Below are 24,142 nucleotides of genomic sequence, written 5' to 3' on the forward strand. Positions count from 1 at the left end.
AAGCCAACAAATGGAAGCAGTGGGAGGTCTCTATACCCACTGTAGGTTTTTGCTATAGCCCACAAGAGGCATTTTGTAAACAGGGAGCATACGCAGTTTGGCAGGCTAGACCTAAACGTAAACCTGTTGAATCAGCAGTGGAAAGATACAAGTCAGTCAAATAAGAGGACGGTAAACAAGGAGTGAGTTAAATTAGTTAAAATCAAGAATAGAGAGAAAAAGCAGCAAATTGTGATAAACAATACAAACCAAAGGGCTGAGCCAGAGCCACCTTTGTGCATGTTGTATTATAGACAATAGGTCTTACACAAAAGACAGCTAAGGATGACTGTAGGTCAAGATCTAAGACTTTCATTTTAAAGAGTGAACAATTTTCAATGCAAAGCTGCAAGTCATAAAAATAAAAATACATTGCTTCCTTTACAATCAATGTATTATCATGTTTTACAAAGTGTTGGGTTCCTAGCACTCATAAATTGGGGAAATATGTTGCATAAAATTGTAGCTATGTAGCTGCCAACAAGGGGAATTCCTTGACTGGTGCTCTAATGGTCTGTGATTCCACTTGAGAACCACATATAAAGTGACCCTGTTGTTGAAACCAGGCTTCCATTGCTATTATTTATGTTTTAGTATGATGATGAATGTGCTGCAGTATGAGGTTGATTTTGAGGACTTAAGATTGTGGATATTTTTGTATATACTAGTGAGTATGAGTGAACTGGTATATGATATTGTTTGTTTCAGCTGATGATGTTGTGACCTTTTTAGCTAAGATCCCTGAAGGGGGTTCCATCTTGGTGGGAGGATCTGCTGATGGTGAGACAGATGACGGGTCTTTAAACAATCTAATTATATGGCTTCCAAAATGCCAATGGAAGTATACTGCCTGCAAGTATTCTATAAATATGTCACACACCCCTGCCTGCAACCTATACTTAATATTGTGAGAGAAGTCGTAAAGTAGGTTAACCCTCCTTTATCATACCTTGCATTCTTTCACTCCTCCACACCCTCACTCCCAACCCACCTGGACTGTATGTGGGAGAACCAATATTTCCGTGCCTTTTCTACCTCCCAATGAGTCACTTCCTTGTAGGTCTCTCTCTCGGTCTATAAAAGATCTGGCATGTGGGTGTTTCTGTCACTTTGTGGGGCTGGCTAAGATTGCAGCAGTGTTTGCTTGCCCCTGTTCTGGTCCTCAGCATTCAGCGTTCTCTTCCAAAAGGCACCTTGGAAAGCAGCAACCAATCCCAGATTGCAGACTCCAAAGATGGCACTCCTTATGGCACTGCTGTTTGCCGCTCTCCTGGGAGAAGCAGGTACCTATCCCTAAGCTCTGGTGCACACCCATCAATTAAAAGGGGGACACATAAAGGCAATTGGTATAAATTTGTAACTGTTTACTATCTGTTTACTGCTTATCTTGAAAATGTTTCATGGATGCAATCCTCTTGGTCTGTGTGCTGAACCTGCAGTTTCATTCTGAGAGATCTTCTGTGTATCGATTTGGAGATTCTGAAGCCAAGTATTGGGTTGTAGGAAAAGGGCGGGGGTGGAAATCCATTCAGCAATGGGCTGATTTATCACTTACTCGCGTTTAATTGTGTCACATGTGGGCCAGTATCTTTATATGTGTCTTCCTGGTTGTAATGTTGGCACACTCCTTGTCGAAGGAGTACATGACACTGCTGGGTGAAATCAGTGCTGCTCCAGTTTCAGGACAGAGCTAAAGACACAGAATGCAGTATCAATCCAGTAACTGCTATGTCACCTGTCACTCTCTGGCTGAATACTTCCTTTTGATGCTGCCCGGGGCTCCATTGCATTCAGGCTAGGTTCGCTCCATACAAACACCACACGCACAGAGACATAAATAAGTAGGTCTCCCTCTCTTTACAAGCCATCCCAAAGTCAGCAATCAGACCCCGTGCAGCATTCGGGGTTGACTGCTAGAAAGAGGAAGAACAATTATCTGACAATTAAACTAATCCAGAAAGGAAAGGATAAAGTGTGTTCAGAGAGCTGCCTCGTTGATCTAAAAGCAGCGTAACTTCAGAAAAGTGCGAAATGATTAAATGAAAAAGGACTTGTATACAGTGCGTTTACCGCGGTGTGTTTTGGAACTGCCAGCAGCCTGCTCAGCGAGCACAAAGAGCAAGAGACTAACGACGAAAGAGCCATGTTTGCAAAGATTTCTTGACAGCGAGATGCTCCTCCCTGGCCTGGCCTGGATATCATTCGGCATAGTATTGCAAAGTTTGGCTGACATAAGAAGCCATTGGGAATATACCAAGAGAATTTGGGCCTGAGGAATTCAGGCCCCCTGTTATACAGAGATTTGTTGGCCAGACAGAGCGCCTTAAAAATGGCCCTCCTCTTATAGGTAAACAATGCATCCTGATGAGTGCCTTAGAAAGTGACTGAACATTAAATATAAGGTGGGTAACCGTATTTTGGGCTACATGTAGTCTGATTAGGAATAAGTGATTAGTCCCAATGTAAAGGGAATTACAATAATTCAACCGGGTGAAGCCAACAACACCACTATAGTTTTGTTTGAAGTCAAAAGACGGTGGGATAGGTAAAAGTAAATAAATAAATAAAACCGCTTACCTTGTGTTCGCTGATTCAGCCATGTGGCAAGCGCAAAATAAGTGAGTTTTTTAAAATCTCATTTTACGTATCCTGTTGTATGTTGAATTACCCCCCTCCGCCTTGCCCCCGGCCCACGGCTCTTACCTGTACCGCCGACCGTGCATGGCCCGGCTAATCAAGTCTGGTCACTACCACGAGTGGCAGATAGCATCAAAAGCACCGAAGGATCTAGTAAAATATGCACATCAGAACTGTCAACTATACATCTAATAGCGTTGGCTGCTGCTGCCAGTGCCGACGCCATGCTTTAATCACTCCTAAAGCCAGCTTGAGACACATCCAATAATGAATGCCTTGCCAGAACAGCTATCAATTCTGCTTTCAGTGCCTTTTCTAGAACTTTCTTGGAAAGGGCTGATAAAGGAATTGGATAGTAGTTTTTATGTTCCTTAGGGTTAGCAGATGTGTTTTAATAAGAGGCTTTAGGAAAAACCCTTAAGCACATGATCTGGTTGCAAATTACTTTGAGAGCTTGGAAACGTGTCAGATGAGATACCGGCTTGAATGTGCGATGGGGACAAGGATCATTCAGTGATCCAGATTTAGTAGTGATGATAGAGTTTTGTACTTGCAGTTAGTTCTGTAAGATGCAAGAAAGTATGTAACACAGGGGAATTTTCTAATCAAACCATGGTCCTAAAAAGAGAGTCTTAATATAGGGCACTAATCTTGGTCTGAAAAAAAGCGGGCCAATCATCACAGAAGGGCTGAGTAAAATTGCAATTAGACAAATGACTCTGCTGGGCAACACAGAGGAGGGCTCTTTTACTGGATTTCTGGCATTGTTAATTTTACCAGGGAAAACCATAGATTTTTCATTCGCAATAGCGGTTTTATATTCGCAGATGACTTCTTTATAGAGCATCCTTTATCAAGGATCACTGTCTTGACTCCATTTCTGCTCCTGTCTGTGGCATTTTCATTTAAGTAACTTGAGAGACTCTGAAAACAAACCATAGGGAAGAGTGGGTAGACTGTTTTGGTCTAACCCAAGCTCCACCAACGAGTAGCTTGTGAGCTACTGGTAGCTCTCCAGCTACCTGTAAGTAGCTCTACTGTGTGCATTCCAGCCTACTATTTTAGAAGCTATTGCTTGATTGAAATAATATATATATATACACCAAATTTGAGAGTGCTGATGAGTTGATGTTTTCAGAAAAATAGCTGAATTTTCAATATGCATTTAAAGCTTATATTTGAGTGATAAATCATGTAGTACAGGGGAGACAATTACTAATACAGTTAAGTTGGTATTGGGAACAGCTATGGCTGTTATGCATTACCCATGTAGAGGCATTCAAAATCGACAGTCTCTTTTTACATTATTGCTAGCAACCCCGGATCAATACTAACAATCTTGCATAGGTGGCCACTAAAGTAATGTTGTCTGACGTGGTCACTATTTCAACACTAATAATATTAGTAGATCGGGGAGAGTCTCTAAACCTAAGTAGTTCCAATTACAGAAAAGATTGGAGACACCTGGTCTAACCTCTCACAAGGGAGCTACCGTGTAAAGTCCAGAGGATAGCCAGTCCTCATGGGCTGAGACTGCCTGATCAGAAGAGTGGGTATAGCACATTGGCATTTTAGTCAGCGCATGGCTTAGATTCTCCTTATTATCTTAATTCCCAGACTGCATTTGGAGAACTTGGGTCACTATTAGACCGTTGAAGGTTACAGGGACCTTAGGAGTACATTCAACCTGCATTTTGCATGTATGGGTACATATTTCGTACATTTTCATGCAAACTGCAAATGCATAGTATCCATAAAATCTGTAACTCTTGCAACAATTTTGTATTATAAGTGGAATAAACTCTGCCTACCACTACTATGGACAACTGGACCATATGGAATGCTTTTCCTCTGTCTGGCTATGAGACTCCATAGAAGGTGAAACCCCACTGTTCAGAAGCTGTTCACTTTGCAGATGCGAGCTTCATCCTGGGTCTGGGTGGTCTACAAGTTTATCATGATCAGGGTCAGACTGGGACAGAAAATAGTCCTAGGGTACCCAAAAAGGGTCTCCATTAACGAATTAGGAAGCTAAAAAAGGTGACCAACATTTGGAAATCATGACAGTTTTCAACTTGTAGAGACACCCTGTGTAGGGGTTTTGGAAGGTATAGAAGACTACCTGCATTTTTGATTTCTGCAGGGAATTAGTGTGGTAATACAGGAAAATCAACAGTAAAAACCAGCCCATAAGATGATAAAACAGGCCCACAAACAGGCAAATATCGGCCCACACACTGACCTGTCAGACTCATCTTTTTGAGTTAGATCCTATACATTTCATAGAATATGCACTGCAATACTACAATCCTCATTCACAAATAGGCCAATACAGGCACAGCAGGAACAGAGGAGGCTCAATTCCGTCAAAAATGTACAGCACAGTGAGAATCCAACACAGAAAACAGACACAACATGGGAAATATTCACACAAGCTTCCACCAGACACACAGGAAAGGATAAAGAGACAGCAGTGTAAGCTTCCTTCACACTGTTCTTACTTACAAACGCACAAAGAATAGGCACTGCATGGGCAGCGGAGTGCAAGCTTCCCTTAGTAACACAGACCAACCACAGCCTGGACGACCATGGTGCCTGCCAACTCTCAAGACCTTCACCTAAACTCATACAACCTTTTCTAGCCCTCTCCATAGACAACTTGTCTAATTCCAATGCGTAGTATCCACTACCGACCCCCTTCACCAATCCAACCGCAGTGCTCAAGTCAAACATATTTCATGCCATGATCATATTCAGTCACGCATTTGGGAACATTATATGTCACTGTGTTTCCTGTGTTCTGAGACCCAATGCCCATACTCAGTCATAAAACAATCTGGGGCAGTTTATTTATTCTCCACCATTCTTTGGTTTATATTGGGCTCAGTTGAATCTATTTCCTGATTCAGTTCTAATTTTTATCTGGCTCATTGGGTATATTATCTGGCAGTGACGGAAGAATTATCTGGCAGTCGTGGGCGCCCACTAGATATGTTGTGAGTATTTTCTATGATTGCTGGGACAGTCTTTGTCTCGGCTGGACATGCTCTCTTCAACAAATACATATCTTCCTGCAGCAGTGGGTGTTATTCTCTGGCATAGTTCAGTTTCTTGAGCATATTTAATGTCACAGTTGGTTTTATTTCCCTGCACAGTCGATAATATTAGCTGGTACATTTTGGAATCTTCTCTTGAACAATAGGGCTACTTATCTAGCAGAGTTGTGGGGGTTTCTTTGGATCCTTTGAAATTATTCCTTGAAATTATCCAGTAAAGTTTTGGCTCATGTTTTGTAGAGTTGGTTGTATTCTCGGCTCATTTGGGATTCTTTTCTGCCACATTTGAGGTATATCATGCCCAGTTTGTTCTAGTCTCTCTTTGACTTGGGCATGGTCTCTGGCAGAGTCTCCTCAATCATCTGCACAAATGTGTTTATTCTCAGGCTCAGCTATGCTTGTTATCTGTGACAAGATGGCTGCTCTATGGCCAAATGGGTGAGTCTATGGCAGAGCAGCTTCTATTCTGTGGTCCAACTAGAAGCATTTACTGACACAGCTGTACCTATTTGCTATCACAGAAAGGTGCAATCCCTATTTCTGTCTGATTTACTGTCGCATACAAGTAAGATTTATTGTCACAACTAAAGTTACAAATTATCTGACAGGGATTAGGCCAATCTCTGGTGCAGTTTGGACTTTTGCATGCAGTATCTTGATGGCCAATACCTATTGTATGATAAAGACCTCAGCAGTGAACACAGATTCTTGCTCTTCCTCTCTCAAGGTCCAATTTTCATTCCAACACAACACGTTCATCACACAAATGCAGGGGCAGGCCTGTTGGCTTAGTTAGCAATGGAAACCTGCCATTTTGGAACTGACAAAGCATTCACTTTACCTCTGAATGAGATCTGAAGGAATTGCCTTGGTAACAGGTGATCTTGACTAGGCACAACCACAGCCATAAAGGATAAAGTACTCCTGAAGTACATTATAAGTATGGCTCTCAGTTTTCCGTTTTTACTGATGTTTACATATAAATACGGACAGAAAGCAATGTGTTCCTTGTCTGGATTTAATTTTACAAGCAGAAAAATACTGAAAATTGTGCATTTTACAATGACTTGCTATGCTTCCTTCCGCAAATTCCTATCCAACAGCAGAACAGATAGACAGCATGGGGTGGTAAAGAACAGGGAAAGAGATCCCTTAATACAAGCATATGTTAACGTATATATTACTCTAATGCTATATTTACATGTGGATGGAGTGTTTTGTTATAGTTGACTGCTTAATTTGCTAAAATATGACAGGCATCAGTATGAGTGCATGCTTACAAGTTAAATAAACATGGTAATACACCATTTTAAGACTCCATCTATTCTCAAACCACAAAATTGATATGGATAAATACCATTAAGATGCCCCAAAAATAAATATGGATAAATACAGACAGAAATGTTACAAAAATAAATACCATAAATCCGGGGGACCTAATTATAAGGATATTGCTAGCCGATGGGGAGTTCTGTGACTGTATAAAAGAATAAAACCAAAGGCTGAGTTCATTTATAGGACAGAGATCTCCACGGTAACTTTGAATGTCCCCTAATGTGTGGCAGGGGGTACTTTATTCCTTGTAATGCATGTTCACACCATTATCTGTCCCACTAACCACTTAAGTCATTGGTGGTATACTCTTTTATATGAAAGACACAGGGGTTTGTAAATATGGAGAATATAATTGAAAACTCTAGTGCAAAATTAAACAGAACAAAAAGAAGTTAGATAGTTGTTGCAAAAATACATTACAGTTTATACAAGTCAGATTTAAAAACAAAAAGCTGTAGCTCAAAATGTCTAGAAACATGCAAATGGGATTCTAAAATTACCTAATGCAAGAAAAGTATAGCCATGTTGCCATAAATATCTCCTTTCGACGTATCACTCTACATCTAGAAAAATAGAGCTGAAGAGGAAAAGCCATGTTTTATTTCGTTTTTCAAAGTGCATCTTTTATTATACTCAGTGATCTGCCTTTCCTGTGGGCTGCTTCTCTGGCAGCAGGTATTGTGATGTCAGAAACCCAACTGTAATAATGTATTACAGTTACATCAATTCATTCAGTTACATCAATTCATTATTACAGGCGACTAAGGATATCACACGTTGCCTGTAATACGGAAATTAGAGACAGGTTTTCTACAGGTAATTTATGCTGTCATGTACTATTATGAACGATAGGCCTAGACTACAGGCATTATCTCTCATGTGATGTTCTCTGAAGAAGGCCTGAGTGCATAAAACAAGCTCATCTGAATATGTAATTCATCAAGACTTGCTTCAGTCAGTAGGTGCACAAAGCCTTTCAAAGACGCACAGGGGCAAATATTTGTGACAATTGATTTTTAGATTTACATTTTGATATTTTACTTCTTTTGAGAAGCAAGCAGTGGCTGACTGATTTTCCTCTTTTTCTCTCTTTTTTGCAGGAGCCGTGGATTGCAGTGGTAAGTGTCTGTTTACTTTCTTGTACAGAAACTAGCTTAGTTCTAGAACTTTCTTTGTGAAAAGGTGAGCTTAACTTTTTTAGGGTTTTTGTGTAAATTGAATCTTCAGCAGAGCACATTCCAGCAAAGCTCCTCCTGCATTTAGAGCCTATCCACACCAAATGTTCAATACCTGATACTTAGAGCCATCACACAAACTAAGTAGGATAAGTGACTATTTTTGTTTGAGGTGCACAAGTTGGTTATTTACATTAGTTGGAGAAAAGTCATAGAGACACAAGTAAGAAGCTGCAATATGGTTCTGAAAGCTGTAGGCCATTGAAAAGTGATCACTGCGGGGTTAAGCTCGATGTTTTGTTAATTACTGAAAAGTTCTTGTATTTTTTACACTAGTAGCTTTTTCTGGGACAGCGGTACATAAACTGTCTTCCTAGAAGTCTACTTGCATGTAGGCATATGCGGGTATGTGGATTTTTAGATATGTCGGTTCCCCCTGATCACTGTGGTGGTGTTTGAACAGCCAGGTCTGAAAGGAGGAGAAGAATCAGCTGATGGAACAAACTGGGTCCAAGGAATTGTTCTCTCTTGTAAGAGTGTGACATGGGAAAAACGTATCATACGTGTGTTCCTTTCTCAACCCCTGGGGAAACAAATAGCCTTGTGTGCATGGCAGTCGACCATTCAATAGACAAAACATTTCAATGTCATTGTGGCTGATATCAGGAGACATGACATGATAATAAGAGATGTGTCATATTAAAGTCATACGCTTGTGGGAGTATCAAATTATGGGAATTCGAATGAACCAAGTTCTGACCAGATGATATAAATTGGTTAACATGGATGTCAAATTCTGAGCTCTAATCCAGAAAGAATTATTTTAGGACAGCCTCAAGTTTGTTGTGCTTGTTGCTTAAACATGAAACACTGGGAGTGGGTTACCTTAAATATTTCAAAACAACCTACTGGGTTGCTGATCTCATAGCAGCTACTGAAGTTCAAATTTTGAGATACGATTTCTCACATATGATTTAAGAAAAGCAAAAAAGGAACATATCTGATTTTTGATTACCAGTCAATTTTCTATAAAGCTATGTCTTATCTATACAGGTTTGAAAATGAACGCCAAAACAGGTCCAAACCTACAGAGGAGCTTATCAGTAAAACTGATATGGATTCCTGTGGTATGCTGCAGTAAAGACCTAGCAGTGTCATGGTGAAACTGTCCATCAGTGGTCACTACAAAGAGGCAAAAGGTGGTCCAGATAAACATTTCCATGATAGCTTGACCAATTTGGATAACTGATACAGCGGACTGAAGTTGGGAAGGATGCATAGTGCAGTCAATGGATCCTGAGGGACAAGCTTAGGATCGGTACAGCGTACACTCTTCATTAGACATGGACAACAGATCTCTCACCTCTATAGTTCTCAAAGTCTAAATTCTTATTGAGAAATCCAAGAAAGTGTGTTTGTCTGACAAGCTTTGGATCTGGAGTGTCATCACTCTCTTGAATCGTGCTTAGGAGCTGGACATTCTACACTCAATGGTGGCATCAGATGGGCTCAAATACTTCGTTGGCACAAAAGATGCAATCCAGGACTGGTTATAGGTGTCACAGATAACATTAATTCCCATTGATTGGTGGATCAGCCCTGCCAATGAGGGAGCACAAATGTTCTGCAACTGTTCATCAAAAATGTAAAACAAGGTTCTATACAGGAACCTGAGCTCTGGGATTAACGAGTGAGGCAAGTCAGGGATAACCGAGCAGTTAATATGGGTTAAAAAAAAGGTGATGCTAGAAAAAAGTTATCAAATTGTCAGAACTATCAATATTCTATCTAAAGTGTAGCAAACTACACTTCTGTTATACTCTTCTTTGTGATTAACAGATATTGTGGCAAATCCTCTGTTCTGCCACAAACAGGGAATTACTTGGATCCAGTAGGATGGATTGAAAGGAACTTCTATCCTGTTTTGAGGCATAGTATAGGTTGAGAAATAAAATCCTGAACTAAGATAGCTACACTGTACCCCTTCCTATAGACCTTAGAAATCTTCTCATTGTAATTTTGTGCATAAAGGTCATGGGGCAGATTTACAAGCCCCTCGCACCACTTATGTGTCACTTTTAACATGGGAAAAGTGACGCAAAAGTGGCAGGAAGGGCTTGTAAATCTGCCCCTAAATTTATATGAACATAAAAGTTTTACATTCACAAACCAGCCATATCCCAGTTGCGTGAAACACTAATATTTGGTCCCCCTTACTAAGATATGCTTCCTCCTCTGAGATCTAAGATGTTTTTCATCCTAGGCATGGTTCCATGGTTAATATCAGGAGAACAGTAGTTCTGATGCATAGAACGTAGCTGTTTTTTAAAGCCTTCTGCCCGACAAAAGTTCATCAAGAAAAGTTCATCAATGTTTTGCAATATAGTGGTGGTTCTAAAGAGTGCCTCAAATCTCTTTGCTGTGTTGCACCTGTGTCTGCAGTAGTTTTAGAGCCTTAGTTAGTTCCACAGGTTACTCTGCCATGCTAGAATGAACATTGTCAGACAGAAATTTCACTGCAATGGTTTCTGATTTTTTCTATCTGAAGTTATAGGGCATCTGATTACCTTCACGTTGTTCCTCTGCTTGAACAGTGACTCGATTTTTCTTCCAAACTGATTCATAGATATTACCAAACCCTGTGGCCACTGACACTCCAATTTTATTGTCACTTTTTCATCTTGCAATTTTCTTTCTGTCTCACTCACTAGTGTGTTTAGAAATAGGAATGGTACATTTTGCTCCCCACTTTGTCCACCTTGTTGGGCAGAGGTTCAATTAAGTCCACGAAGGTTCGCTTCGTTTTGGAAAGGCCTGGCAAGTTTCATGAATGTGTGTTGTCCGTCCCTTAGTTGCTACCCAAATTGCAACTAGAAGGTTGGAAGAATTACTGGGCAGAGGTGGAGCCACATACTTTTTTAAGTTTCCCCAAATATATATAATTTGTCTTCTCTTTTATGTTTCTTTATACTGTTAATTTTATGGGTAAAATGACATTTTCTCAGCGGTATAATCATTCAGAATTAGGATGTTTGTTACTTCTGTCTTTCATCCCCACCACCCCTCTCTTCGTCCTGCCAAGCCACAACAGTTTGGCCTTTTGTCACTTCAAAACCACGCTTTCGTTTGCAGGTTCTACAATACCTTATCCTACTGGGGGAGGGGATGGTGACCCAGACATATTTTCCGACTCCCATTGTCACAGTGGCCCACTCTCACAGGCACACGCTTCCTATTAACAATATCCAGTGCTGACAATTGATGGTGGCTCTCCCACGGGTCAGTACAGGAGTGAAGTCCCACCCGATGGCGGCACACTGCTTCTTGGTACTGCGTCTCTAGGCCTGAGCTCTGCCTTTTGTCTGTGAGATGCGCATGTACACCATGACCCGAGAATTCAAAGCATTCAGAAGAAAGTAGTCCTCTTTGTGCCTTGGTATCCATGCCATCCATCTATCAGCTTTGTTTAAGGGCCAACAACACACAAGGTGCACGCTTTGAAAGGGAACATCTTAAGGATTTTGGGGACCCAGAGCCTTGAATGTATGGTGCAATTTCGGCTGTTTTAAGCACTCTTTGGGCAGTACACAGACAGTGCACAGGCAAACGCGTCCAACTTCTACATGTGTTTACATATAATATTTAGGGATAGAGACTCAATATTGCAGCACAGCAGCAGCTCACTAATATTGCTTCAAATAATCTCATTGACCCCCTCCCATCATTTATCATATGTGAGGTCCTGGTCTGATGATCTGAAAAATCTTTTTTTCATGGATGTTTTTATGAGACAGAAACACAATATTTCTCTGCAAATCGATTGTAATAGGCTGTCATACATCACCCACATACAAAAATAAAATAAAGGAAAAAGGGATTAAAATTAATAGTTTTAAGAATTATTCAAAGTCATCAGGGCGCGACTCTCTGCAGAACAGAGATTGAAACGCAGGGGCTTTGAGCCACAGTCCACGTTGGCCAAGCTGTAAAATACTCTGGCTTTGAGCCAGAGAAAGATTAATAAGATGCTTTTTCTGAGGAGGTTCTGAAAAAGATTGAATTTTATTTGCTGTACCGATGAAGTGACCAGCACTAACTGGGTGACTTGAAAGCAGCTGTCCATCTTGCTGGTGGTAGTGGTAGCATATTGTGTATCACAATGATTTCAGGATAGCTATTTCAACAGTTTTTTGAAAACCTGCATTTGTGACACATGTTATTTTTGCGCAAAATATTGACTCCAGACTGTGTTGAACTGATCTCCCTTTCAACTCCTTTCTCTCTTCTGTCTGCAGCGGCATACCCCTTGTGTAATGCCTGTGCAGGAAGCTGTGTTCAAGGCGCTGGCTGCTTCTGTGGTACTGATGGAAGCACATGCCTTCCCCAGACATGTGATATGGACACTTTGTGCTGCCCCGATGGACTCTTCTGGCACACTTCGGCGAACTGCTGCTCACGTGAGTCATGGGAGCTGGAGACTGTGTTCGGGGAATGTGTGACCTAGAGATGTTCTGAAAGCTGATGAAAGTTTGTTTTGCTTTAGGGTTTGAGGGAAGACACAACTCAAAAAAATCATCCTCTCTCCCACCTCCAGTATGCGCAAGGGAGCTGCGTTGCAGAGAGGTGTTCAGAGGCCAAGCCCCTTTTTACACCTCTCTGCAACACAGCTCTGTGGCGCATACTGGTGGTACCTGGTGAGCTAGTTGGATCCCAGGAACGCTCAGGATTCAATGGGACTTTATCCCCCAACTCAAATGCGCCACAGGGTGCGTTTGCACTGTGGTGAAGGGAGGGGGCGGGCCTGAGGTGACATGTGTGGAAACACACCCTGTGGCGCATTTTAAGTTGGGGAATTAATTCCTCTTCAATCCTGAGGGTCCCTGGGGGGCCAACTAGCCCACCACTTACCTCCAGTAAGCGCCACTGTGCTGTGTTGCAGAAAGGTGGCCCAGGCCATGTCCCTTTTTACAGCACTCTGGAGCGCAGCTCTGTGGCACTTACTGGAGGTAAGTGAGGGGCTAGTTTTCCCCCAGGGACCTCAGGATTCAAGGGGATTTAATTCCCCAATTTATAACGCACCAGAGGGGGCGTTTGCGCAGTGGTGCAGGGTGAGGGGGCGTGCCTGATGTCACAAGTGCGGAAACGCGCCCTGTGGCGCATTTTAAGTTGGGGAATTAAGTCCCCTTGAATCCTGAGGGTTCCTGGGGGCCAACTAACCGACCAGGTATGTCCAGTAAGTGCCACAGAGTTGGATTGCAGAGAGGTGTAAAATGGGGCATGGCCTCGGACCACCTCTCTGCAATGCAGCTGTGTGGTGCTTACTGGAGGTACATGGTGGGCTAGTTGGACCCAGGGTCTCTCAGGATTCAAGGGGACTTAATCCACCAACTTAAAACGTGAGACAGGGTGTATTTGTGCAGTGGTAAAGGGAGGGGGCGGGCCAGAGGTGACGTGTGCAAATACACCCTGTGGCACATTTTAAGTTGGGCAATTAAGTCCCCTTTAATCATGAGAGTCCCTTGGTCCAACTAGCCCACCATGTACCTCCAATAAGCACCACAGAGCTGCGTTGCAGAGAGATGGTCTGAGGCCATGCCCCATTTTTTTACCGCTCTGCAATGCAACTCTATGGCACTTACTGGACATACCTGGTGGGTTAGTTGGCCTCCAGGGACCCTCAGGATTCAAGGGGACTTTATCCCCCAACTTAAAACGGCTACAGGGCGTGTTTGCACACATGTCACCTTAGGCCCACCCCCCTCCCTTCACCAGTGTGCAAACGCACCCGTGGCGCGTGGTAAGATTTAATTTTAATCCCCCTGCCCTATTATGTACTAGGGGCTTACAGATGTGGTCATGCTAATCCCAGGGGTACCCCAACGTATAGTGTTCCCTAGTGTATGTAGGTGTTTTCACTGTATTTAAGTGTCTTTTAACATACCACTGACTCTAGGCCTGGTTAGTCAGAGTCAGTTACCACCAGTACCCATCTGAAAAAGTTGTGGGCACAGGATGATTTTGTAACAAGGCCTCTTTCTGCTCCTCTGTTGGTTCTTTCTGCACATATCTTGCTTCTTCCTTCAATTTTCTTCGTTTTTGAGGACTTCTATTGCTTCCTTCTGCATTTCATTTGCTCCTTTCTGTGCGTGTTTTCTTCTTTCTTCACATGTCCTACCTCTGTAGGCATAGTTAGAAACTAGCATTTAAAAAACCTTTGAAATTCACTGAAAAAACCATAGGTTTGAGGCACGTTATAGTTTGAAATTAACAATTAAAAAACCTTTGAAATTTACTGAGAAAAACATAGGTTTCAGGCACGTTATAGTTAGAAATTAGCATTTAAAAAACCTTAGAAATTCACTGAAAAAACCATAGTTTTCAGGGGCGTGATAGTTAGTTGGACATTTCACTCATACAAAACCATAGAAATTCCCCCATTATAGTTAGTTCAGCTAACTATAACTCGCGTGCCCGCAATGCAGTGCTGATGACATCACATATTACATCACTCATGACATGGTCAGTTACATCACTCATGACATCACTGATGACATCTCAAATGACATCACTGATGACATCATCCTTGTGATAGAGTGGCAGACCTCCTATCACCCTAATATAACCTTTGATACACGCACTCAAAAATACAAACTAACATTTTCAAAACAATGGACATACCAATACCAGTTACAACACACCTATTCAGTAATTCCAGGATCTACACACATCCACTCATTCACCAACAGTCCTATACAGTCACTCATACATGTACTCACTGATCATATGTACTCATACACCTATACATCCTGTTACACACCGCCACTCATCCATAGAGTTACTCACACACATAGTCACACATGCAAACAAAGTATCACACATCCATTTACTTGTATATGCAGTTATACACACACCACCACACGTACTTCTACAGAAAAGTACACATACTTACTCTCTTAAACCATCACTTATAAAAACACATACTTATTTATATAGGAACTCTTCCCATCTCTCACTCTCACATATACTCACTTATATACACCAATACTCACATATACTAGTTTAAAACATATGTAGTTACTCATAAAGACACTATTGAGACAGTCATTCACTCACTAACACACCCATACACACACTCATCCACCCATACAGTCCTGCACACATGCTGTCTTCAACACATACAAACAGTGAGTCACTCATTCATGCATCTATGCACTACGTATTACCCCCACTGAACCATACAGACACTCATAATGATACTCAAAAAACCAACTAATAACCCATATAGACACTCATGTAGCTACTCACCAACCCATGCAGCCACCTATACACAAAGTGAGAGACTGATACAGATATTTACATATTTAAACATTACTCGCTAACCCATGTATTCACTAAGATACACTTAATCAGTCAGTTATACAAACATTTTTACAAAAAAATCATCCATTTGGACATTTATAGACCCATTTACTCTTCCATAGGGCTTGAGATATACATATATAAAACATATTTAATTTTCAGAAAAAAACACATTCACTGGATGATGCTATCAGTGATGTCATCAGTGATGTCATTTGGGATGTCATCAGTGATGTCATGAGTGATGTCACTGACCATGTCATTAGTGATGTAATATGTGACATCATCAGCAGTGCGTTGCGGGTGCGTGAGTTATAGTTAGCTGAATTAACTACAACAGGGGAATTTCTATGGTTTTGTACGAGTGAAACTAACTATAACGCCCCTCGAAACCTATGTTTTTTTCAGTGAATTTCTAATGTTTTCGAAATGCTAATTTCTAACTGTAACGTGCCTGAAACCTATGTTTTTTTCAGTGAATATATATATATGCAACTTCTATCTATCTACCTATCTATCTATCTACCTATCTATCTATCTATCTATCTATCTATCTATCTATCTATCTATCTATCTATCTATCTATCTATCTATCTATCTATCTATCTATCTATCTATCTATATCTCTATCTCTCTGTCTCAATATATATATATATATATATATATATTTATATATTATTCAATTTGATCCAAGTTCAGGGCTTCCGGGTGCTCTGAGGCGGTGCACGCGAGGTGTTGCTGGTTTATGGAAAAATAAACAGAATATCGACTAAATACGAGTGTGGTATTATTGCTAATCACACGGGAGTGCACGAGGAAAAGCGTCTCTGTAAAGAGACAAACGGAATAATATATATATATATATATATATATATATATATATATAGAGAGAGAGATATATATATATATATATATATATATATATATATATATAGAGAGAGAGAGAGAGAGAGAGAGAGAGAGAGAGAGCAAAAGAGAGATAAAGATAGATAGATAGATATAAGTTACATATATATGTGTGTGTGTGTGTATTTCTTCTTATATAAAACCGAACTTAAACTACACAAACATTACAAATTCTGAAGTTACAGTTGTCTATTAAATTAATAATTTACACACAACCTTCAAATTACTACAGGTCGTGCACCTCCGTATAGTCTTGTAACCTCACTCACCACACAATATTAGCTATATCTTGCCCCTTCTGCATTCACTACCCTAGTTATACCCTTGCATATTACATAACTTATAGCATGTAAAAGCATAGCATTCATAACAACATTTATGACATCTGAAATGACTTGATTTGTGAGAACAGTGTATTACACAGGGACCAGTTCTAGTACATGTAGCATGGCGAGTAAGTTGGCAAGACTGTGTTCAGAGATGCACAATTTATAGTAATTTGGAAGAGGTGCATAAATTAGAAATTTAAGAAATAAATATTCCTTATAATATTTTTAAGGTGGTGCATAAATTATAAACTTAAGTTGGAACTATAACTTAAGAATTTCTAATATTTGTGTAGTTTAAGTTGGGTTTGTTTAGGAAGAAGAAATAATGTTTTCTTAATTCTAACTCATCCTTAACCTTTCTTTTTTGCATTATATTTCAATAGTTTTTAATGTTTAACCCCTTCCATGCTCATGACGGAACGGTTCCGTCATGAGAGTCGGTTGAGCTGTGCTCATGACGGAACCGTTCCGTCATGAGCCCATAGGCTCATTAGAACGTTCAGCACAGCGCGAAAATTCGCTCCGCGCTGAAGGGGTTAATAAAAAAAACCGATTCACATTGTACAGTTTACTGTTGTCGAGTGGAGTGTCATTAAGTGGAGTGTGGTAGAGTAGAGAGGAGTAGAGTGTCCTAAATTGTAGTGTCATACAGTAGTGTCGTAGAGTGAAGTAGAGTGGTGTAGAGGGGATTGTGGTGCAGTGGATTGGCATACGGTGGAATAGGGTACACTGGAGAGGTGTAGAGTAAAGTAGCATTGAGGGGTTTATGGTACAGGTGAGTGTGGTACATGGTAATGGCGTATAGTGGAGTGCATAAAGTGGAGCGGCATAGAGTGGAGTAAAATACATTAGACTAGAGTACAGAGGAGTGGCGTAGAGTGTAGTGTGGCAGAGTGCAACAGTTTACAGTAGAGTAGCGTAGAGTGCAGTAGCATAAAGTGGAGCATCTTACAGTTGAGTGTACAGTGTAGTGGCACACAGTACAATATCATCGAGTGGATAGTCATAGATTGGAGTTGCTTAGAGAGGAATAGCGTATAGTGGAGTGTTGTACAGCGGATTGTTGTAGAGTGTAGTGGCATAGAATGGAATAGCATATATTGGAGTGAGTTGTGTACTATGCATTGGTATAGAGTGGAGTGTGGTACAGTGGACTGGCATACAGTGGAATAGCAAAGAGTGGAGTGGCATATAGTGCAGTGGCATGGAGTGTAGTGGAATACAGTGGAGTGGTGTAGAGTGGAGTGAAGTACAGTGTAGTGGCGTAAAATCAAAAAGTCTAAGGTGGACTGTTGTAGAATAGCGTGGCGTACAGTGGAAACGTATAGACTGGAGTGAGGTAGAGTGAGATAACATTGAGTGTAGTGGCATACGGTCTAGTGACCTAGAGAGGATGTGCATGTAATGGAATAGCATAGAGCAGAGTGACATAGAGTCAGAGTCATACAGTGGAATAGCATAGACCGTAGTAGCGTAGAGTGTAGAGACATACAGTAAAGGGGCTTTTAGTACAGTGGTGAGGAATGTAAAGTTGTAAAGTGTAATAGCACACACTGGATTGTCATAGAGTGGAGTGGCATATAGGTCAGCATCGTAAATTGGATTGGCATTGAGTGGAGTAGCGTACAGTGGAATATCATAGAGTGTAGTGGTGTACACTGAAGTGACACAAGTGGAGTGGAATAGAATAAAATAGCGTGGAGTGTGGTGCTTTAGAGTGGAGTTGCATACAGTGGAATAGTGTACATTTAATTAATTGTACAGTGGAAGGGCGTAGAGTGAAGTGGCATAGATTAAAGTGCCATAGATTGGAGTGGTGTACAGTATAATAGCACAGAGTAGAGTTGAATAGAGTGGAGTGGCATAGAGTAGATAGTATAGTGGAGTGGCGTACAGTGGATTATCGCAGAGTTTAGTGGCATTTAGTAAATTGATATAGAGTGGAGTGCCATAGAGTGTAACAGCGTAGAGTGGAGTGGAATGTGTTAATTGAAACAGACGTAGCTTGAAAATGTGTAAATGGATGTAGATGTAATATTTCAGCAATATACATTATGAGGTGTTAATGGTAATTTTTGTTAGTATGGGTGAATAGTGTAAATAGTGTTCAAGCTATGCATCTTTATAGTATAGTGCTGCAGTATACAGTGGTAGGTTTGCAGTATACTGTGGAACATAGGGAAGAGAATTCAGTATGTGATTGACTAATTACAGTGTTTACCAAAGGTAAAAGGCAACCATGTTGTTTTTGTCACAGTTTTGCTACATTCTGCAGTCTGCGTTTTGCTGCATTCTGAGTTAGGGTCCTAGATATAGGTAAATACTAGATTTTATTGTTGTTCTCTACCTATTACCTCTTTATTTAAGTGGTAAATAGTAGTAATAGGTTGCAACTCCTATTTATTATTTTATATACATTGCATTAGGAGAACAGCACATTTTTTAGGAAGCGTGGTCATTTGTAGGTATTACAACGCTACTCTGTAGACATTCTGTGCATATTTAAATATGTTAAGAATAGAAAATACACTTTTGTACAGTTTTTTTAAATATGGTGTATTACAGTATATTTTGCATTGTTTAACATTTTCATTTGGCATTGCAGTACTCTAGAGGTAGTACTATGGTAAAAATATATATATATAGAAACTTATAAATATTTTACCTGCCTATTCCCACTTCACTAAAGTGGGACTAAGTGGGGAAAAATACCAAAACGACTACTTACCTAGATCTGAAGGCATAATGCACCACTGTCAAAATTTACCTAAAAACAGCGTGATTGCTTTAGCTTGTTAAAAGGTAGACATTAGCCAATCCCCTATGACTTGTTATTGCTATGTACTGCAGTACTTCTGTAAAATACTGCGAAATACCACAAAGTGTTGCAAAAATTCAGTGACAACAGATATTACTAAGTTCAAATGCCTTATAACTTAAATAATACTTACCCAACTTATCACTAGTACCCAAAAGGATCCTCTGTATACCACAATGTCTAATCCAGTCAAATTTTATGTAAATGTGTTCAGCTGTTTTGATGCTCCGTCCAATACAAAAGGTCTATGTAAAATGTATGTGGGCTAAAACCTGTTTTGGGACCCCCCTTACCAATTCAAAGAATTCCTATCTCTGGTAACCCTAACTATAACACAGAGTGGTTACGTGGCTACCACCACTCTGTAATATATATATATACACACACATATATAAAAAATATGTTGGTGTTAGCCAGTAAGTAGTTATAGGTAGGACCTAGTTTCCATAGGAAAAGCGTGTTTTGACGCACCTATATCTTTTGTGCCGGTTGACAAATCTTCATGAAATTTTCAAAAAAAGTATCATAGTAAGCCCTGTGCATGGGAAGTTTCACAGTGAGCCAATAAGCTGAGGCCGTGAAAAAGGGGGCAAAAAAAAAGTTTGTTTCCCCATTTTAATTTCCATGGGATGTGTAGTCAGACCTTCAGCCTAAGCCGCTGAACAGAATTACAGCAAATTTGGCAGAAAGGTAGATGTTGCTACGCAGATTAATGTTTTTGTTAATCCGTTCAGAATTTTTTTTAGAAATTTAAGAAGATCAAGTTAATGATATCTCTGGTTCGGAGCCTTCATGAAAAAAGATGAGCTCATGCAGGGAAATGCACAACTCTGATTGGCTGCCAACACTTCAGCTAGGAAGTGCTGGCAATCATTCTGGGACTCGGCTTCACAGAGTCCCCATGCAAAAATGTGAAAATATAGAAAATGGGACAGGGTAGGAATGCCTTGACCCCCAAGCAATGGCTTTGTGGTCCCTCTGGTACTGCATCACGCAAAAAAGCTAAATCAATGCCAGCTCCCGTAGGTCGCTGAGAGCCAGACTCCCCCAGTGGTCCCCAACTTGAGATTCTGTGTTCCCCCCGTGGAACCAGGCACCCAGTATTATGGCCAAGCTCCGGGTATGGGGTCCTCGGGACCAATATGGGCCCGGGAAGGGGGCAACATGAACCCTTCCTTTATTAACAAATTAAAAATATAAAATATATATTTATTTTTTTTAAAAAGAAAACATCGGCCCCAGGGGATGAGGTCCAGGAAGCAGTAATCGGCCCAGGGAGGAGGGACCATGCAGCCCCACTCCCCATTCTTAAAATACCTGGCCCCTAGAGATGGGGCCCCTATTGCCAATATCGGCCGAGGAAAGGGGGACCACAAGACCCCCTCTACAGGAACGATGCCAGAGTCACCCTCTCCTTTCTGAACCACTCTGCAGTAGTGCCTCCTGGCACACTGCTGGTTGGGGAATGAATTCCACATACTCGTTCGGGCCTCAGGACTAAAGTGGACTTCTTCCTTCAACCAGTAGTGCGCCAGGAGCTGTGTTTGCAGAGTGGTGACGAAAGGGGCGTGGCCTCTGACAACCACTTAGCAATTGAGCTGTGTAGGAGTTACTGGAAGAAACAGTAGGGGTAGTTGGCCCCCAAGGACCCTCAGGAGTAAAGCAGACTTCATCCCCCAATCAGTAGGACGCCAGTAGGCGCACTACTGGTTGAGAGTGGTGGAAAAAGACGGCATGGCCCCTGAAGACCTCTGGGCAATCTTCTTATGTGGGACTTACTGGAGGTAATAGGACGGCTTGTTGGCCCCCAAGGACCCTCAGCAGCCAAGGGGACTTCTCTCCCCAACCAGTAGTGAGCCAGGAGGGACGTTTGCAAAATGGTGGAGAAAGGAGGCGAGGCCTCCGAAGACCTCTCAGCAAGTTACTCTGTGTGAGACTTACTGGTGATAACAGGAGGAGTTGTTGGACCCCAAGGACATCTATTAGCTCGGGGATGAAGTCCACTTAGCTGCTGAGGGTCCTTGGAGGAGAGCAATCACTCCTGCTGCCTCCAGTAAGTCCCACACAGCTGAATAGCTCAGAGCAATTTGGAGGCCACACCCCCTTTCCCCACCACTCTGAAAATGCCTCCTGGTGCCCTACTGGTTGGAGAATTAAGTCCTCTTTGATGCTGAGGGACCTTGGGATAAAAAAAATCCACCTGGTACCTCCTGTAAGTCCTACACAATGGGATACCTGAGAGCTGGTCAGAGGTCCCACCCCCTTTCACCACCACTCTGCAAAAGCGTGTACTACTTAAAAAAAAACATAGAAATTCACTCAAGAAAACAACGGTTACAGGGACGTTATAGTTAGGATTAAGCATTTTAAAACCTTAGAAATTGACTGAAAAAAATAAAGCTTTCAGGGACCTTATAGTTAGGCCCAAGTTTCACTAATACAAAATCAGTGAAATTCAGCTGTTATAGTTGACTGAAATAACTATAACTCCTGCCCCTGCAATGCACTGCAGAAGACCTCACATGTTTAGGACCAGAGCTACACTTAGTCTGGGGCCCCAGGGGGCAAGGATAGAGTAACTACCAGGGTAAACAGACAAAAGTCGATAAATGCGTGGGTTGGCCACCACTGGGGAAGTTCTCCCACTGTAAGCAGAGCAGAAATTGCTAGAGGATGTCCTAGTTAAATCAAGAGGTCCCTCAATTCTCATTCCAGCACCAGCCCTGTTCTGAGAAGCACAGGGAAGTCACACAATCTCTCAACCCATTTCGGTTTGTTCTCTGAAGTGTTCCTCAGCCCATTCACTTTCTCCCACAACCCAGGTCAAATCCAGGCAATACTACCTGGCAACATGAAATTGTCGGGCCGGGTGAGGAGAGGACAGTTGATTTGTTATATTGAGGGCAAGCTGGAACACTAGGTGAATGGGGGGTTTGCAGCTATCCCTGCATACCATGGGAAGTGATACAAAATCTCTGGTGCACATTGATCCGAGTCACACCAGACAATCCTGTCACAGTGAGACTTGAGTAGAGTTGTGTGTACCTCCCTGGAAATGAGGCACAATGTCTGGTGCATGATGAAATGGGTCACACCAGTCAATCTGGTCACAATGAACCAAAGGTTGTTTTCAACGTACCTCCCTGGAATACAATACAATGTCTGGTGTGCTATGATGTGCTACATTCCACTGGAGTTAAGCTATCCTGCCTGATGAGGGCTGAAATCCCAAAACCGGTCCTAGGATGCTTGTTTCCAGTCCAGGGAGGACCTAGCCTGGCAGTTCGGGCTGGACTATTCCCATTGGGCGCTGGGTCAACACTGATTTGCATATGGCTGAGTCCAAACTGGAATGGCATGGTGAGCAGAACAACGATGGATTTAGGCCCAGATCTCTGTACTGGGGTGAATGGATGACATTGTTCTGCATTCTGTCCATCAATTGCTGTTTTTGCATTTGTCACCCCTTGTGGGATGGGTATGCCCAGATGTGGGTCCCCTGCTCTCCTTGGCACTGGAGTCAAGCTACCCTGCCTGATGAGGGCTGAAAGACCGAAACAAGTCCTGGGATGCTTGGTTCTAGTCCAGGAAGGACCTGGCCTGGCAGTTCAGGCTGGACTGTTCCCATTGGGCACAGGGTCAAGACTGATTTTCATATGGCTGGGTTGAAACTGGAATGGTATGATGAGCAAAAAATGATGGATTTAGCCCCAGATCTCTGTACTGGGGTGAATGTATGACATTGTTCTGCATTCTGTCCATCAATTGTTGTTTTTGCATTTGGCACCACACAATTTGGTCCCACACAGACAGTCCCAAGTTTAGTAGTACAGCAGGAGGTAGAATGAGGCCCTACTACGGATGCGGTTGCTCTCCAAGAGTCTCAACCCGTGAATCGGATACCACACTCAATGAGCATGCAGTTGGCATGTTGCACGAGGGTGATGCAGCATGGTGGACAACGAGGGCCACACTGAGCCCTGCAACTGGTGAATCAACTCATTACCAATGAGATGCTGTGTTCCAAGGCCCCATGATGCAGTGGCCACATGCCTTAGATGGGGGCATAGTTTGGGAGCTCTGCACAAGGCAATCCGGTCTCGAGGCACAATGCTTAGTTCCATGCTCACGCCGCACCACTGCATTCAGGATCAAGCAAACTGAGTAGGCGCTTGAGAGGGTACCGCTCTTCAGGTAAAAAAAGTAGATGGAGTACGTCCCTCATGGGAGGTCTTTGATTTTCCAGATACCTCCACAAAGAACAATGGGCAAGCCAACAAGCCCTTGAAGATCACACTCAGCACGCCACACAGCAGCATGCAGTTGTCCCAGGCCAGCCACCATTCACTGCACTGTCCCTTCAAATGGCAGTTTCCTCCTCTGGCAGTGTGCACCACACAGACCAGAATGCCTCATCCCACATCCACACAAGCTATCTCTGCCCTGCTGAAGTATGGCACCAGTAGATATACTGCAGTGTGCCTTTGA

The 24,142-nt window shown here is 41.9% G+C and overlaps 1 protein-coding gene across 1 annotated transcript in view; it reads left to right on the forward strand.

The window, feature by feature from the left end:
• Positions 1-1,182: 1,182 nt before the first annotated feature.
• Positions 1,183-24,142, forward strand: part of LOC144823825 (uromodulin-like) — a 114,528-nt gene continuing 91,568 nt past the window's right edge. Inside the window, exons 1-3 of the mRNA XM_078682686.1 lie at positions 1,183-1,322; positions 8,168-8,185; positions 12,538-12,699. Coding sequence (XP_078538812.1) covers positions 1,274-1,322; positions 8,168-8,185; positions 12,538-12,699 — 229 coding nt within the window. The 5' untranslated portion in view covers positions 1,183-1,273. The remainder of the gene's footprint in view (positions 1,323-8,167; positions 8,186-12,537; positions 12,700-24,142) is intronic.

This window comes from Lissotriton helveticus, chromosome 3_1 (genome assembly GCF_964261635.1).
Source record: "Lissotriton helveticus chromosome 3_1, aLisHel1.1, whole genome shotgun sequence".
Classification (NCBI taxonomy): domain Eukaryota; kingdom Metazoa; phylum Chordata; class Amphibia; order Caudata; family Salamandridae; genus Lissotriton; species Lissotriton helveticus.